Source organism: Larus michahellis, chromosome 1 (assembly GCF_964199755.1).
Source record: "Larus michahellis chromosome 1, bLarMic1.1, whole genome shotgun sequence".
In the NCBI taxonomy this organism is placed as follows: Eukaryota; Metazoa; Chordata; class Aves; order Charadriiformes; family Laridae; genus Larus; species Larus michahellis.
In genome coordinates, this window is record NC_133896.1 from 163,680,421 (window position 1) to 163,698,752 (window position 18,332).

The 18,332-nt window shown below is 39.1% G+C and overlaps 1 protein-coding gene across 1 annotated transcript in view; it reads right to left on the minus strand.

The window, feature by feature from the left end:
* PCCA (propionyl-CoA carboxylase subunit alpha) overlaps nucleotides 1–18,332 on the minus strand; it is a 294,366-nt gene that overhangs the window by 209,324 nt on the left and 66,710 nt on the right. The window contains exon 7 of the mRNA XM_074562236.1: nucleotides 2,331–2,462. Coding sequence (XP_074418337.1) covers nucleotides 2,331–2,462 — 132 coding nt within the window. The remainder of the gene's footprint in view (nucleotides 1–2,330; nucleotides 2,463–18,332) is intronic.

The following is an 18,332-nucleotide window of genomic DNA, read 5'->3' on the forward strand; positions in this document are numbered from 1 at the left end:
TCCTTCCTAGAACTGGTAACCAAAGAACTGGTTAACCCAAAATGTTCATCTCCTCTTTCTGATGGAAACTATAACACTGCGGACTCTCCTTTTTCTAGTCTGGTGGGTTTTGTTGTGTTTGGTTTGGGGGTTTTTTTGGGTTTTTTTGGTTTTGGGTTTGTTTTTTTTTTTAAGTCACATGTTCTTCTTCCATCAACAAATAATCAGAACTAGTGCAAGGCTGAGGTATGTGAAATTGATATGATATGGAGACACTTCAGGATTAAGCAACTACTGCATAGTTCCTTTCAATACCTGAAGACTGGAGTTTTCAACTCAATCCTACATTGCAGTTCATTTGGTGTTAAAGACTACCATTGCATATAGCCAATCGCCAACAGGAGGACCCCATCGGCTCATCCGCCTTTTGATCCCAGTCAGTGTGTTCCAGTTCCCCTTTGTCACTGAGTCCAGTCTGGAACTTTCCCAGTGACTGCCAGTGACATCTCCCTGGAAGCTTGATACAGTTTTGTGTATATTTTTATTTCATTATTTCATTTTTATTTTATTAGTAGTATTTCATTAGTTTAGTTTCTTCTAAACTCATAAATATATCTCTCTTCTTTCTCTCCTTGGAGTAAGAGGTGGGGGAGAGCATCTGTCATCTTGTCATTGGTCAACCTGGCCCAAACTATGACAGTGGGGTTTAGATGATTAATTCAAAGTTAACTCCTAATTAGATGTTTTTCTAGAAGTTGCTTTCAGGATTTCTGGAAGAATATACAGGATAGCAGACAGAACAGAGGATCTTATGCACAATAGCTTGGCTGCTGTTAAATCTTACAAGTGCTAAAGGACCACATACACAAGGAGTATGTACACACAACAAAAACCTGACGGAATGCTGTGTTCAGCTTGCCACTACCAGACTTGAGATTGCCACAAATGTCAGCCTAACACACATATGGAGCCCTCCAGAAGAGAAAAAGTTTTTGCACTTTTACCTGTTGCAGCGTATCCCACTGCCAGGCGTTACACGCACCAGGCACTTCCATCATGAGTTCTGAAGAATTCTCTCTTGTGCATTTTGTCCTTAGATATGTCATGATTTTATTGTTCTCATCAGCTAAGTTCTCCAGGTATGCTCATCAGAACAGTAACTTTGTTGAGGCTTAGCCCCTTTGCACTCTATTGACCTCTCTCATTTAGTTGCATTTGTTTTTTCCCCTCCTAACAGAGTTTAAAACCCAACTTAGCTGACATGATGTTGAACACAATTACCCTGATATATGTTGCTCCTTAAAATACAGTCTGCATTCCATCAATATATTCAGTTGTTCCCAATTGTCTGGACATTTCCTACTTCATCGTGTAAATAAGATTTATGATTATCAGAGGTCAATATCAACTGTCATAAATAAAACCTGAAAAGCTTTCCTGTCAACTACATTAAAGTGTCACTGAAACAAAACTTTTCACTTTTTCCTGCAGCTCAAAGTTTTACTCAAATTTTTTTTGAGAAAAGTTTAAGCTTGACATGTCAAGCATAAAAAATTTAAACCCAAAAGGTATATATTTTATAATACACCAAAGTTTTAGGCATATACAATGAAGGTTTTAAAGGAAAAAAAAGCTTATTTACGTACATTAACACCAAGAATATATAAAGACACACAGGAAAGCTTATAAGAGCCCTATAATTAATCACGATATATCACTATATAATCACTACATATCACTATAACAGTGATTATCACTATATAATCACAGCAAATAAACCAAAACCAAGACATACTTTTTTTCACCTTACAAAATACAAAGAAAGAAACAAAATATTTTTAGAAAAAATGTTGGAAATCGCTCCTTCTAAAACCCCAGGAGGAACACCAGCTGTAGATTCAGACAGAGACCCACCAAGTTCCCCTCACCCTAAGTTTTGCAACACATGGAAATCTACCATCAGCATCAGACCATAAAATGCCAGCTTCATACAGCGTAACAAACTTCATTGTTAACTTAGGGCTGTCAAGATCTTGGCCAACAAGAAGTAAAGACCTGAGAAATGTAAAGACATGTGCAGATAGTTGAATCCACATCTGATATTTAACACATTTACCTGCCTTCATGTAAGTTTGAAGCAAAATATTTTTAAAGACTCCATAGAAGCAGTCCTTAATACATCATTTATTACGAAGGACTTTCTTCTCCAAAACTCTCTTGCTAATAAAAATCTGTATCCCACTTTTAGTTACATCTTATTGAAAAAGAGGTTACAATTATAATTACATTCTGCATCAGACCTTCCGCAAGTGTTCCTACAGTGGGCAAACAGTAATTAAATGATTTCTCACCTTGACTACTCCATCAAAGCCAGGGATCGTGTTGACTTTCGCATTTTTGGCTAACAATTTGCTTTCAATCTTGTCTCCCATAGCTTGAATAGCATGTGTGTCAGGTCCAATGAAGGTGACACCTTCTGATGCCTGCAAAGACAATGAAGATATAACTTTTGGAGATGAAACTAAAAAGCAGCTTTACACAGGTATTGCTATTAATTTTTTTTTCTCTTTTTGGACTGATCAATGAAACAACACTTAAAAGACAGTGATCTGTTTATGTAAGAACCTAGCAATGTATAAGCAGCATTTCAGCTAGTTCATTAAAAATGTGTATGACCTTCTGAAACTATTATACACACAGATTCAAAGCCCCTATAATTAGCATTTGTATAAATCAAAGCCAGGCCAAAGAAAAATAGCTGAAAGTGGAAGTACTCCAGCTTGAAAGTTAGAAATATCCCTTGAGAAAACAGAGGCTAGTTAACTCACCATGGAAATAGCCACAAGTGATTTACAAAGATATGCTTGCTAAACTGTAACGCAGTTGAAAATTCCATCATGCATTCCTAAAACCAAACCTTGAAAAAACATCAAAATCGAAGTGCAGTCTCTTACTCAATGTATTTAGAGATCTTGAAAATAAGGTAATAGGTAAAATAATGTTTGCCCAATTCTTTCAGGCAATTCTCTTTTCCAATACTGAAGTGGAAATAGGTTAACATAAAATACTTTAATACTTCAACTTTAATATGTAGGTAGAACACTGAACTGCATTTTCCCCCCCCGTATTTCTCTATGCCAGCAATAGACCTTCAGTGATGACGTACACAGACATTTTTTTCAAACCTCTGCAGGGTCAGGACAATACAGAGCTGAAGGCAGTTCTACCAGAACTGTTTCACTTAAAGTTACTGATGTATCAGTGAGTACATGCACGTTTCAGGTAACTTAACATCTTTTGTACCATTGGAAAACAACATCAAAAGAGTAAGCATACTAGCCTTGCACAATTTTTTTCCAACTGTTTTCATTGATTTTTTTTTTTGTCCAATTCTAAGACACCTGTAAAATGCTTAAAAACAACTTGTTTCCAGTCGATGGGTAGTTTGGTTAATACCAACACTAACATAGTATTAAACATTCAATTTCTTGTATCAGAATTTGTGTCTTAATGTTTTGTGTCTTTCTGACATACACTTGTGCTGCATGCGTTTGGGTTGCCAGATAGTTATAGTCACTAACAATAAAAACTAATTTGATGAAGCTTTGTGTATTTATGTGATGGTAGTACATGACCACAGAACAGACATAGGAAAAATGTTTTTTAAGTTGGGGAACAATGTCTTCCTATTCACAATCGTCGAGCCAAGAGCTCCCAGCATGCTTGGGAGACCCTGTTTTCACTGTCAGCAGCTTCCTAGCAGGAGGAGTGTAATAGCAGAAGCTCTAAGCTCTGCGTAGACAACTTCCTATCATCCTAGCTAACAGGGTGCTACAGATAACAGAGAAAAGACCAGATAAGTATTACAGACACACTAGGAAGCCCAGTGCAAAGACACCCAAAACAAATGCAGAGCATCAGTTTAGCTACATCAAAGGCTTGTTAGCGTCAACTCACAATGAACCATCTGGGTTTTTATCTCAGCCCACCTCTTCTCTACTACAGTAGGCTTATTAGCTCAGCAACTCACTAATATTGATTTGATGAATAGCTGTCTTACAAACACAAAGTTGGGAAGACTACAATAGGAGGGAGGAGGGGGATAGGAAGACCAACATGAAGGTGCAGATTTGTTAATCTAAATCTAGTGCCAAAATTGCTGAACACTAAAGGAATTCACTCTTTAAAGGAGAAGAGAAGCAAGCAGTTGATGTTTTAAGTCATAGTGACACAAAGTTTGGAGCTGACCGTTTCAGAAACAACAGCAGATTACAACCTGAAAACAGATACTTTATTCCCTTTTAACAAGAGTTTTAAATACATGCCTGCATACACCTGGAGGTAGGGCAGAGTTCCCTTCTGTCATCAGACTGTATTCCAATCTCAAAAACCTTTGTGGAAAAGGTTCACTTGCATACAGTTTCTGCCATAACACTGGCATTTACATCCTGGTCAATGTCACTTCAAACTTCACCATGTATTGATTCCTTTTCCCACTCTCTTCTCAAAGACTACCATCAAAAACATGAGCTCTCCAGCCATCATCAAGATAGTGGGACCAAAACTTTTGCTGCCCTGACAGACCATTCAAGACTTCCAGCTTGCACCTCTCCAGTGAAAGGTATATAGGTTACATCTTGCTTGACTTACAGTCTACTCTCACTGACTTGTGGCATGGACTTCCAACGTGCCCAGATCACTCCCCTGCTCCTGTCCAAGCAGGTAGCTGGATAAGAGGACCACACCATTCAGGAGAGATTCATGAACCACCTGAGAAGGAACACACCAGGCCATTTCAAGAAATTAATCTGCTGCATCCAGTATATTTGTTACATGAATCCTATAGAGGTGTAATATTCCACATGGATACAACCAATACTACTTATTAAAAATTAAATACTAGATGATATGCAGCATATTCACATTAATGCAAGTATCACCTGGTGCAACCTACATCTTTGACTTTTTTAAATGTATACTTTGAATGCCCAGAACTTACAAACTGCAGTTTCTGGGCATTGCATGCACCTCTTGGCTTTAACTGCGCTGAACCTTTGTACCTTACACAGAACTGCTCTTTAATTGTGAACAAGCAGCAGCTTAGTGCCACCAGCAGCAGCTTAGTGCCACCAGCTATTACCCTATATGGTTAGTCAATTGGGCAGTCATCACATCCAGTTATTTCCCAGCAACAAGATCTGAAATGAAACAGTTTTACTCAATGTGATAGCACAAAATACCTGAAAGCACGTAACTCATCATGCTGCAACATCCATACATTAAAAAAAAGTTAACAAACTAAGGGCAATCCACTAGTTTCCAGTGAATATGTAAAACCACCTCTTACATAGAGAAGATGTGCATTCTCTGACATGACTTGCAACTAACTTCAGCTAAGCTTACAAAAAAAGCCTTTGTCAGTTTAAGGCACTACTAGACAAACTCTTGCAAGTCTTGCTATGATAATTTAAGCCCCCCATCACCCAAAGATGCTTGCTCAAGCCCTCTGCCAAAGCTTCTTAGCTCATCACCAAAACAGTGCCCGAGCTTCTTCATTGCCAATGCTCACACGTAACTGGTTCAAAACTCTAGTGGCCTGATACTGAAAATGCCAAAAAATAGACCATAAGAAAAAAATGTGGGAATAACATCTTCAGCTCTCACAAAGATTTATCAGCACTCATCCATTAGCATCCTTAGGTTATGAAACCCAAGGAAGTGGTGAAACTGCAAGAAAAGCTTCCAATGCCTGATGACAGTCTGTCCACACACAGATTTGCCAGTGTAGCAGCAAACACTAGAACCTCTGCTGTACATACACAAGCTTACACACTACATCTCAAACAAGTTCTCCCAAGAGTTCTGCTACTCCTCCACGCATTCAGCATCAGTCCAACCTTGAAGACTAATTGTCTGGCTGCAGGGAACACATCAAGTTTCACCATAAACATGCACCAGCAATTTCTTGAGAAACATACCCAAGATACCTGCGTATCACTGCTCTACTTTGCATAGTCAAATGTACAGATAAACAATAAGGAATATTTTATAGAAGAACAATTTCAGGATACATTCCATGCCAAGAAAGTTAGTTCTTTCTTTGACTAAGTAGAAGATAATGAAGAGTTTTCCCCAACACCCCTCTATTTTCGAGAGCAGAAGTAGTTGTTTTAATTGTAGTGCCATAAGAATCACAAAGAATTTCATATTTTTTTTTTTTAAAGCTTAAGACAAAAGCCTTATTCTATCCCCAGGGAAGGCAGGTCCTCAAATATAGCAAAAACTGAACAATGTCCAAGTATAACAAGAAAAGGCAAGATTTGGAAGAGCCACTTGGGAAGTCTGTGGTTGAGCTGTATGTGACCTTCGCAGTCTGTCAACCCTGTCTGACTGCTCTGGGAATAGAGTGGGCCAAACAGACCTGTGCTACTGTAAATTGCCATACTCCTAACATTTGGAAAGGACCTGTCCATCTGACAAATTCTTGTGGACCTGAGGCAACTGAAGAGACTGATCCTAGAAGAAGAGATTCCTTTGCATCTCCTCCTGGAAATTATGCATGCAGAGATTCACAATTACTGTATTATACAACCAGTAGTGGATTCAGCCTCAGTGACGGCACAAGCAGAACTAAAGATAGAAAGCATGAAGGAGGGAAAACTGCATAATAAACTTTCATACGCTCTAGCTCCATTGGCAACATTTACTCTTCTGTGGGCTTATGAATATGTGGCAAACCAGCCAACTCACAGCCAGGCCTCTCGGCGCTGCAGGAAGTGACTGAACAGTTCCAGCCCAGCTTTAGACAAAACAAGTGATACTAAAACTTTTCCTCTGTCTTTTACCACATTAGTTATGGACAATTAAACACACTTTTTGGTGTCCTCATTCGAGCCAGGATATTTGAATCTGCACATAACACCAGCTTAACAAGAGCAGCTCCAGCCAACAAGGAGGTATGCCATGTACAAAAACACAGCTATCAAGAATCTTATGTTTTATTTTTCAGGATCATTTGGCAAAGGGATTCTCCCACTCACACCACACTGAGGTGGCAAAACACACTTCAAGTGCCCAGTTGCTTCCAGGTGCAAGAGCCCCTATAATTATCTTACCACACAGAAGCAACAGCAATAATGCAGGCTTTGTTCTTGTTCATTCCCTGGTTAGTTGTAGGAAAATGTTTCCCATCTCCAAGGAAGGAATGGCTGAGAGGATTGAGAGAACTCGGGAGCAATTGTAGCTGTTCTACCTTACTGAAAATAAACTTTCCTATGTAAACACAGGACTGGTTTTAAACAGGCTCATGAAATTTACAGGAAAACCCAAACGATCTGTTGCATACAGCCATTGAATCTTGAATCATGTGTTCTCAGACTTACACATGAGCTTTCAAACTCAGGGTGCTACTTATTGGAAAAAAGCAATTCACTTAGGAGAAAAGGGCTTAACTGCAGCACTGCTGGCTAGGTAGGGCCAGAGCCTGCAGTCTGTCAGGAGTGACCAGAGAAGTAACTGAGCCAACCTAGTTGTTTTTCCCCCAGTCTCACTCTTTCTTTTCCTTCCCATGACCCTATCTAACCCCCTATCTCCAGGGCAGACTCCGGCACTCCTCATTTGACCTAGTGGACCAACATGGCAGACAATTCCCCCAGGTTTTTTCTGAGAAGTGTTCTCCATTCCTTTGTGAGTTAAAATTAGCTAAACAGAGAAACTTAATGAATATTGGAAGAAGGACCACATAAGCTGCTAGAGCACATACCTGTGAACAAGAACCTTCTCCGGGGAGAAGGCACATTCTCAAACTTTGAGGTGTGCAGGGAGGGGACTGTGTGCTGCCATATCAGCCTCCTTTTGTGTTCTAGTCTGCACTTCTGTTTTAAGGCTTGTTTTAAAATAAAGCACATTATTGCTTCTCTGAGGAGCACTGTTTGAATCACAAAATGGCTGAAGTTTGAAGCATCAAAGCGACTGCTTGAACCACCTCTTTGACATATACTGTCAAGTAGTGGAACAACTTGTGGGCAGAAGAGAAGCAGAAGGAAGATTCTGTTGCAGTGAGGTAACAGCAAGATCAGCAAGTGTGGGTAACAACTTACCACCCTCACTCAAGAACTTATTGGTGAATGAGACTATGAAGGAAGGCCCACAGGTAAGAACTCCAATAGAAACTTATCATAGGTCTGGTTTTCAACAGGCTTTTGTCCCAGTCCTCAAGTTTTCTTCACAGGAAGAATTGAAAAAGGTTTCCATGAAAAACTTGCATGCAGATGACGAATTCTTTCACTGTTGTACTGGGAAACAACTGCCTTAATTTTTCTGCCCTCTTGACACACAGCCAGTAAAGGGGGCAGATCCAATGGGGAAGGGAAGGGGTAGTAGTCTAGTAATCACAGTCTGAGTTACAGAAAATTTGGAGTCTTCCACAAATACGGTCTCCCATCTACAGCAGGGACTCATAGCTCACCAGAAGGAAACAGACTTGTACATGCAGCTGCCTGCAGCCACATACGAAGCAGAGCAGATAAGCAGCACAGCTCAAGGACGACCGTAACAGGTAGCTGGACTAAAAAGCTGTTAAATTACACAGGTTAAATGCAGGACTGAGAAGCAGAGCTGGCAGCAAGAAGGTCCAGAATCTTAGAGAACCTAGAAAATAACCAAGCAAAACAGAAAACTCCAGTTATAGTGACCAGATGAAACAAACACAGACAAGACTGAGGAATCCTACCAGAGGAAAAAAAAAAAAAAAAAAACACAAAACCAAAACACAGGCACACTGACATATGCTGAAAGATGTTGAAAGGATGTAACAGACTGCCTTGCAATACAGGAACTAGGAAACACTGGGAAAGAATCCCCTAGGAAATATAACGTAAGAATATATTCTAAGCCACATCGACTCAACCTACAAAATAATGAAGTGGTAAAATGCTCTACAGCAGAACATGGTGGAGCTGAAAGAATGCCCTAAAGCTTTCTGCCAGATGCACAGAAACAACCTGTCAGCTCCAACAGTTGGGCCCTGTGCCGCTACCCTGAAGGCTCAGAATAAAGAACATATATAGGAGTGGTCAAGGATCTGCCCCGGCATCAAGCTGAAAATTTAGCACTAACAGAATTTCATTCTAGGCAGACTTATTTTAAGCTGGAAAAGGCTTATAACAGCAACATGCCTAGGTATTGTCGTGGACAACGTCAAAGTGTCAGAAGTAGTAACTCTTCATCAGTTCAGCAAATAAGAGTTCCTCCAATCTTGTTTAGAATGAAATAAGCAGAACTTTTGAAGCCAAGAGATCTTAACAATATGCACACGTGTATATACACACACAAGAGAGAAATGACAACCCTTACGTGTACAATAGCATCCTTCATTAGAACAAGTATTTTAAAAAAGCGAGCCATGCTGAAGAAAAGCAAACTACAGCCTTCTGTACAGGCTTTCAACAGAACAGCACAGCACCTCTTAAGTGAATAAAGTATGTGATATAAGCAGGTGGATAAATATGCTAGAGGGGGAAGGGCTGTAGCATCTTACTGTTCTCTAACTACACATGCCTTTGGCTACTGTAGCTCTTTCTGGAGGTCTGAGCTTTTGTTTTGTTTGAGGGTTTGGGAAGGAGATGGTGTATTAAAACCACCTCGAGTTGCATAAGCAGCAGGTAGGTAGACTGTGATAGCAACTAGCCTCAACAGTAAAAGGTTGCCTGGCAATTGGGAAAGTGACAGAGCCCAATGCAACTTACTAGAGGAAGAGGGTGGTGCTGAAGAACTGTGCTGCCCAGCCTGCCAAATCTCACGGCTTGTTCCAAGTTCTGCTTTGAAATAAAAACTTACTGTTACTTGGCTCCAAAACACACTGCATTTGAGAGGCCAGACCCACCATACAAGCTATGTCACCACCTCTGACACTAAACTGTGCCATTTTAAATATCCGTACTCCCTGTGTCAAATAGGAGAACGTACTCCAAGAGAAAGCGATACATTGGAAGTGTTTCTTTAGAAAAGGAAAAGCTAGCAGAATGAAAAAGCCTTACCTGAAATTGAACACAGCTGCAAGAAGCTTGTCTCACTTCTTAAAACTGAATTTAAAGAACACTAAAGCATTTTCACAGCCACTACTGTAAGTAAGGAAAAAGATGACTGCTAGGCAGCGACACCAAAAAAAATGAAAGCTTGAATACACTAATTTACTTGGAAATAAACCGACACAGATGGCAGTTTCCGTGTTTAACCTTTGGCATGGGGAGGGAGATGTGTTAACAAACTCCCTTTAAGCCATTATTCTAAGAAATATTACCTGCTTTATTTAATCCTGGTGTGAACCTGTTCACGCTGGTCTCCCAAGCATAAACTATGCAGAGCCATGAAAATACATTAATCAGTTACCAGAAAATCTTGTACTATATTTAAGTCCCACCAGTATTGATGTCCTTCATGACCAGACAAACTTATGAAGGACCAAATGAAAACAGGCCTTATCCAGGCCCCAAATATATGCCTTCTCTAATGCAGGCTAGAAATAGAACGTATAAACAGCATATATCATGTATTGGGAGATAGTCATATTTATGTTTTTCAAAATGTAGTACATGTCTATTCAAATACTGGGGGTGGGAAGAGAGAAATCAATCTGTTAGACTACTCTAAAGCTGCTTAAACAAAAGGCACAGTTGCTGAACCAGTATAAACATGATCTAAGGCTACTTAAAAAAAAGTGTGCACCAGTCAGAAAAAGTGCATGACCTGCATAACACCAGGGAGCAGCCAGAATACATCTAGAAATACATCTAGACACCTAAAGCACAAATGTTGCAGAGAAAGTAGCTTTTAAATAAACTTTAACATCATTTCCTCTTTAATTCCACAGTAATGGTAAATTTACAAAGTCAAAACTGTAAGAATCTGACTAATCTGTAGACGTCTTCCTTAACAAGATACCAGTTGTGAATTCATACTATCATGGAGTATACATACAAAGAGTAAACGTGCTTGCATTGATTAAATTCTGCATTTAAAAATAAAAAAGGTCTGATTAACCAAACATTTCATAGTGTATTTTATACTTTTAAGTGGGGGAAAAAAATGGTATTGAGCTTCCAAGCCATATCTTTGCAAGTGAAAAGAAGCACAGACACAGCTTTCTCCAAGGACTCAATGCCACAAGACACTGTGAGAAGAACAAGTGCCACCTCTGAGGCTCTGTACTTCAAGTTTTCACTTTGGAGCTGATCGTCAATCAGAAGTTTTACTTGGTAATTTCACATTAAAACAGTTTAAAGCTTTAGACTGTCTACATATTATTTTATGTCTTTGCCCAGAATCCAAATGTAATATGGAGTTATTCAAGTTTTTAGAAGATTTTTCTCAAATACAAACTGTAAAACTTGAACATACAGTAGTCTGTATGACATGCCACTGTCAATGATGAATTGCTTCATCACCTACAAAACATTCCCACACACACCACCCAGTGCACAGGAACTTAGCCCTGCTGTGTTGGAAAGCTTGAGTATTCGACTATATCAGTAGCAATAAATACCCAGAAAATTTAGGGAAAAACAAATGAAACTTAAGAATTTTCCCTGGATGGTTTCCATATTGCTTTTCTTCACTTCATGGCATTGAAACCACCCTTGATTTTTACATGATAAAAGAAATCTGTGGAACTAATCCTAGAAACCTCTTTCTGTTTCCTTGCTTAACACCTCCAGGCGACAGAAGAGACAAAATGCTTCATTTGCATCCTTAAACATTAGAAACTGCGAATGAGCCTTTTCAGCTGCAAATGTTATTGCATCTACATTTCCAGAAGAGAAAGAAGGTTAAACAGCCTACTCAGGTTTATGTTAACTCATCTCTTTTTAGCACCAGGAGCAGCACAAAGAGCAGAGAATGTGGAAGCTTAACAGCCCAACCTCTTTCTTCATTACGTTCAATTAGATCCTGGAAATGGATATAGCTGCTGATTACACGAAGATAAAGAGAAGAAATCAGGTATGCACAAACGAAATGGCAAACAATAACAAGTGTAATCTTAGTCTTCCCAATAATCTAGCCTCATGAAGACCATTTCATTTTTCATGCAACACAAAAAAGTTCTATCAGTTGCATGACCACACAAGATTTTTGCCTGATGTAAAGTCAGCATTTGTTTAATCGTTAATACAAACTCTTCGTTTAAAAGGGGATGTGCCAGTGTTGCACAAAGCCCTCCTGAAGATTTTAGTAAAGTAAGAAAGATTCCTTGCTCCATCTTATCAATTAAAGAATAATATTTGGCTGTGGGTCAAGTTTAAGCTACTCTCTTTCAGAATATAATTAAGTACAATTTATTTTTCAGGAGTACTAGATCTCCTAACTGACAGCTTTTTTTAAAATTAGTGTTCAGCCTAGATGGTATTTTAATTTGTTTGGAGTGAAAAAAGCACTTGGAATTACTGTACTGAATTCAGTAGAGAAAGTTAGCAGCACTTTATCTTGTGGGCCATTTGGCTTTCAGTCTGGAAAAGTCTTCAGCTTGGCAGAGAACACTTAATGAGATGTTTAACACAAAATATACATTACTCTACATGAAAACCAGCAATCTGTAGAGAAAAAGCAGGACAGAATGATGAGAGGGAGAAACAGGGGAGCATTCTTCTAGCCAAACCAATACCGCACATTACCACGGACCCAGGTTTGACATACACAAAATTTTCTATATCAAACTAAGTTCTGTAGGGAAGACATATGGTATAACACAAACAGTTCAAAAACTTGACTGATACAGCAGATTAAGAAAGTGAGCGGACACAAGACATATTCTTTACACAGCCATACTATTTCTCCTGTCCTACAGATGCATGTGAAGCTTTGCAAACAAATACAGAACATTTGTGCATTTTGCACACTGCATTTTGCACGTTGCAAGTGCACTCTGCAATGCCTTAGCTTCCCCCACTCCCCTTTGAAAAACATAAGAGAGACATTTAGAGGTCAACAAGTAATGAAAAATTAGCACTGTGTTACTGAGCTTGCAGTCAAAGGATATTAATTGTATGCCTGCAAAAAAAACCCCACCTTAATAATAAGTCAGAACCTGGAGAGAAAAAATTCATGCTGAAAAACATCTGACATTTTTCCAGACATTCTGCAATGCTTCAAAGTTAGGTGACCATCATTATATTTACACTGCATATTCAGAAACCAAATTAAAACTTAATATGACTGTCCAAGCTCACACCACCTTGAATTTACTGATGAGTTAAGCCCCAGGAATCTTGTTATTGATAGCCAGGAACATAAGCGACCCTAGAACCATCTTCCTAATAACCACTCTGCATATTGAGGAATAGAGTTGAGCAATGCACACAAACTGAAAAGTGTTATTTCTCAAACACTGTAAAAGACAGAGACACTGAACAAACAACACTCTTCATAACAACAAGGGTGTTAAGCCCACTGCCCTGACTACATTCTAACATGGGTAACTCCATTCTACCCACCCACAGCTCCCTTTTTTCAGCTGGCCAGTGTAATTTAGATCTTCCCTGTCCTCACACAAAGGCTACTAAGTTACTTCCTGTCAAATAAACTGCTACCGATGATACAAGACAGACAAGGTGGTATTTCTTTGGTAGATGTAGCCATCCTCATGTATATTTGATAAAGACTGTTTAGAAGACCTTCAGAAAAACTTAAGACACCAGGAGCTACACTGCAAGACGCAGACCAGTGAGTTCACTTTAGAAAACTGGAAGCGTTTACATCTTGTTAGTAAGTTGGAGTTATTTTCCCACAGGGCCATTAAACAGCACTAGATTTAATTTCTGACATTCAAAATACAACATCATATGGTAAATAGGCATATTTATTCAAAAATAAATATCAATCTGTCAATCACATTAATAAACATTAGTTAAGAGCTAAACAAGCAGTAAATCAATCATATGAACAACAGAAAAATGCATGCACATACACTTGTTTGGATTGGTTTGTGAGTTAGTTTGGTTTTCCCCCACAAACCAGGTTTAATTCACTGAACCAACACACTGCCTTCTACCAAAGCCAGCAGTTACTAAAAACACTCAAGTAAAGGAAAGATAGGACTGTCATAGTAAACTGTGACACTGGGGGTGACAGAGGTTCTGCCACAGCAATGGTGATGAGATGACTGATGCGGGAAGTGGCTGCAACCAATAATGGCAAGGGATACTAGAAGGTGGTGGTCAAACACAGGAATGGGTAGCCCAGAGAGGCTGCAGAGTCTCCATCCTTGAAGATATTCCCAACCCAACTGGACATGGCCCTAAGCAACCTGTTGCAGTTGATCCGTTTTTGAGATACGGACTAGATCACTGGAGATCCCTTCCAAACTCATTTACTGTATAGTCCTAAGTGTAGGATATCTGGACAATTATTATCTTTGGCCAGGTTGCTATACAGCAACTAACAGTATAGAGAACTTGGCACTATCCTTGTCATTAAAAGACAAAACAAGACCCCCTTAGATTGCCTGGGATAAAGGGATATAGATCTTCCTACTCAATCTCACAGCATCCGTTTCTTTAAAAGAAAGCAGAGCCTGGTCATACTGATCTTTCTTCTCTAGTAGCTGGTGATGGTGCTGTCTCTAACCCTTTTTTCCTACCTCTGTACTAAAGTATGCCGTTCCCTTAGTTCTGCAGACAGAAGCGATACCCCTTAGTTCAACAAAATAGTTGTTCTAAACAAAAAAATCCTATCCAAAGGTTCCCATCTCTGAAAGACAAGCTCATCCATTTATATTAGGAGGTGACCACAGGATACAGCACAGGGCTGGAAAGACACAGCTGGAGGCAAGCAGGGACAAGAAGGAACTCCCTACACCAGGCAGTACTGTGAGAAGCTAGTCTGAGGGAAGGAGGATGGTAAAGTATATACAATACATACATTCCACAATGCCCGCTCACCAGTTGAGCAAGCATTAGTGTACATACAGGATAACAACATCAGATAACATGGCCATAGTAAAAGAAACCACTTCACAGAATTCTGTTAAGCACTATGTCTTATCTCCTTCACTATTTGTAAGAGGATGCATGTGGTAGCACCACTAAAAGATGTTCTTATTTAAATCTTACACAGTTCCTTGGAGAAATCTGTGGACTAATTACCCCGCAATGAAAGTTAACTAGCTCTTACAGCTGCCCACTGAGAGAAGCCCAATGCACTGTATTTAAGTAAATCAAAAATTCACTGATTTTTTTTTTTCCTTTGGAAAGTGTTCTAAGAAAATTCTGAGTTTTTTCTGTATGATCTAACAGCTGATTTAGTTTTTTGGTACTTATGTAGTTCCCCCTCCAATTTCTATTTATGCCCAACTAACACAATGACGTTAACGTTAGATATTATGGGCAGAGATGTGTGCGACTGTTGTCCTCTTAAATGCGGATGTTCAAATAATATTTAAGAAAAAAGGCTCAGGTGCTTTTGTAGCCAAACTTAATGGAAAAATATTACTCTTAGTTTTATTATCTTTAAGTAATGAGACTTGTATATACAAACTCAGATTTTCCACCGAACCCTGTTCTTGGTCTCACATATTTTTACATAAATCAAACAATCAGATTTGTTTCTATTTTTAAAGTGAAGGCAAAGGGCCAGAGAACTACATGTGATCATCAACATCAAAAGTTTCAAGCTATTTTAAAACTATGTGTATAGTAGACTTCTTGGCTAGCATAAGGCAATAAGTGGAATGGATATATTTAAATCTATTGAACAAAATGTGATGGAACAGCAGTATTACAACACTCACGACGCTACAGCTTTGGGATAACAACCACTCATTATCTCAGTATCATAAATAAAACAAGTCAATAATATGTATCGATATGTAGTACTAGAGAACTTATAGCCACTTATGAAGCAATCTATAAGATCCCCTTGTGGCCCTGCTCCATATGAACCAAAACTGTTCTGAGCTCAAGATAACATACTATGACAAAAATATCCACCATATATTCTTGAATAAGACAACCTCTGGATCTGAAAGATAAGATTGGTCTGGTGGCTAAGGGTGGAACAGCTTTTTGGAACACACACAATCAAGTTCCTCCCTCCCCCTCCCAACAGATGGTGTGGAGAGTTGGACAGTCTGGCTTCCCTCATGCTGTAAAGTAATGAGACAAACAAATCTGGATCCTGTAAATAAGCATGTGCTTGGAATTAAGCATGCTTAAACAGTTGCAGGATGAGGGCCTAAATTTCAAAATTTTAGCCTGTAGAGGAAGTTAGCTTATTAAATGATGGCAATCTTTCTGAAAAGTTGATATTTCTTTCTTTTTAAAGGTCCCCACAGAAATGGGGACAGCAAGGGGAGAGAGGAACTTGGGTAAGCAGAGACTAGTCAACTATCCAATTTTTTTATTTATTTTTTTTTTTAAATACAAATTGATGTCTCAGGAGTACTTAAGATGGTAAATAAGACCAGAGTACCCTGGAAAAAAACTTTTTTTATTTTAGTATTTCAGCTAAGATACATGAAAGTGGTGAAATGCAACAACTTCCAGAAGTCCAACCTCTAATTTATCCACTGGGCCAGAATTACTTTTAAATTCTTAGCAAACTGGATTTTCACTTCTAAATTGGATGTTGAAGAGTATGTACAACTAGATGTTCCTCAAAGCTACCGGAAAAAATCCTTAAAACTAAAGGCAGAATATACTCAGAGATTAGCAGTGAAAAAGCAATGATAGGTATATACCAAAGGCTAGGTTTAAAAAAGTGACTTTAAACTTTACCTGAAGCATCAAACACACCAAAGAAGTTTCTTGTCCTGCGTTAACATTGTATAGGACATCTGTAACGGACACATCCTGGATTGAAACAAATTGCCTCAAACACACCTTTTCAGAATCTGCCACCCCACTCACCACCTACCTCCTGCACCCAAGCGAGGCGATGAGACAAGGAGAGACCACAACATTAGTAACTGAGAACTGCATTACAGCACAAACGCACACAGGGACCGAACACAAGATGCCAGAGCAACTCTAACGCAAACATGCTGTAACTGTTGAAAGCCCAATTTTACACTCTTAAAGTCCCTTCCACATCCTTGTGGTCACCTCCTAACAATATAACAGGTAGTAGCAAGAGGCTTGTTCTGATGGGTTCAGCCAAAGAGGGAATAAACAGGAAATTTCATTGCCAACAGCTAGAAGTGCTGTACCACGATAACGAAGTTGATCTGGTGCACATTCTGCCACAGAAGAGTGGGGTCCTGACCTCCAGGCTTTTCATTTTTCACACCTAGTCTATTGCACTTTGCTGGTTTTCGCACTAATTTCTCTTTCTGGATTACTTTTATGCTTGCTCTAGATAACTACATAAATAGTAGTCCCAGCACAAGGGAGATGGCAGGAACATGTGACCAGGGCCAACTTCTCCTTGAAACAGCAGGAAAAACTTTAGCTTACAGATATTGTGAAACTGCACCTTTGCACAAATATCCACAGGACAGAAGAGGGTATTAAAGCTCCCATTCCTTGTTTTGCAGGAGCAACCCAGGTACCACTGGCAACATGAGCTATAGCTGGACTTGAAACATTCACTCTGGAATCCCAAAAGGAAAGGCTAGAACAGAAAGGAATTTACCATGCAAGCTCTGTTATCATCCTCCTAAAAGGTAAACAGTCCCATCATTGAAATATCTAGAATGATTAACACTGCCTGTTAATCACTTCTGAAAAAAAAAAAAATCTTTTCCCAGTTCCCAAAGATGCGTTTCATCAGGTGAAAGGTGGGAGTGACCTGCTCCAAATTAGAGATTTCAGCTATTGCTGAAAAACATTTCTGCATCAGCAGAACTCCTTCCCCGAGCCTCATCCTTAGGGCACTACCTGAATCTTCACTGAAACTCGACATACAAAAAGCCTCAAATGGATGCAAAGTGAGAATGATGATACGAACATAAAGGATTAGCTTGGCAAAGGTTTAAAACAAGTAAGAGTCACCATTTCTAGTGGGAAGTACTTGGTTATTTTAAATATGGTGCCACAATTATCTCTTTACATTATCCTAATACAGGATTTCATTAACTGCTCAGAGGCAAGTTAAATTTATTCCTTGCCTATGCCAAGAATTCAGTCTGTGTACATTTTTTGAACAAAAACACAATCTGAAGAGTGTATTTATTAGCCTCTATCTGTAAAATTGATGCTCATAATCTCTCCAACAAATTACAAATTCAAAAACAAAAAATCAAAACTAAATGAGTACTGACAAGACAGCTGGAGATACCAGCTATTCAAAAAAAAAAAAAAGAGCTAATCTGACAGAAGATGCTCACATACCAAAAACAGCTTACGAATTAGAGTTGGTGCTTA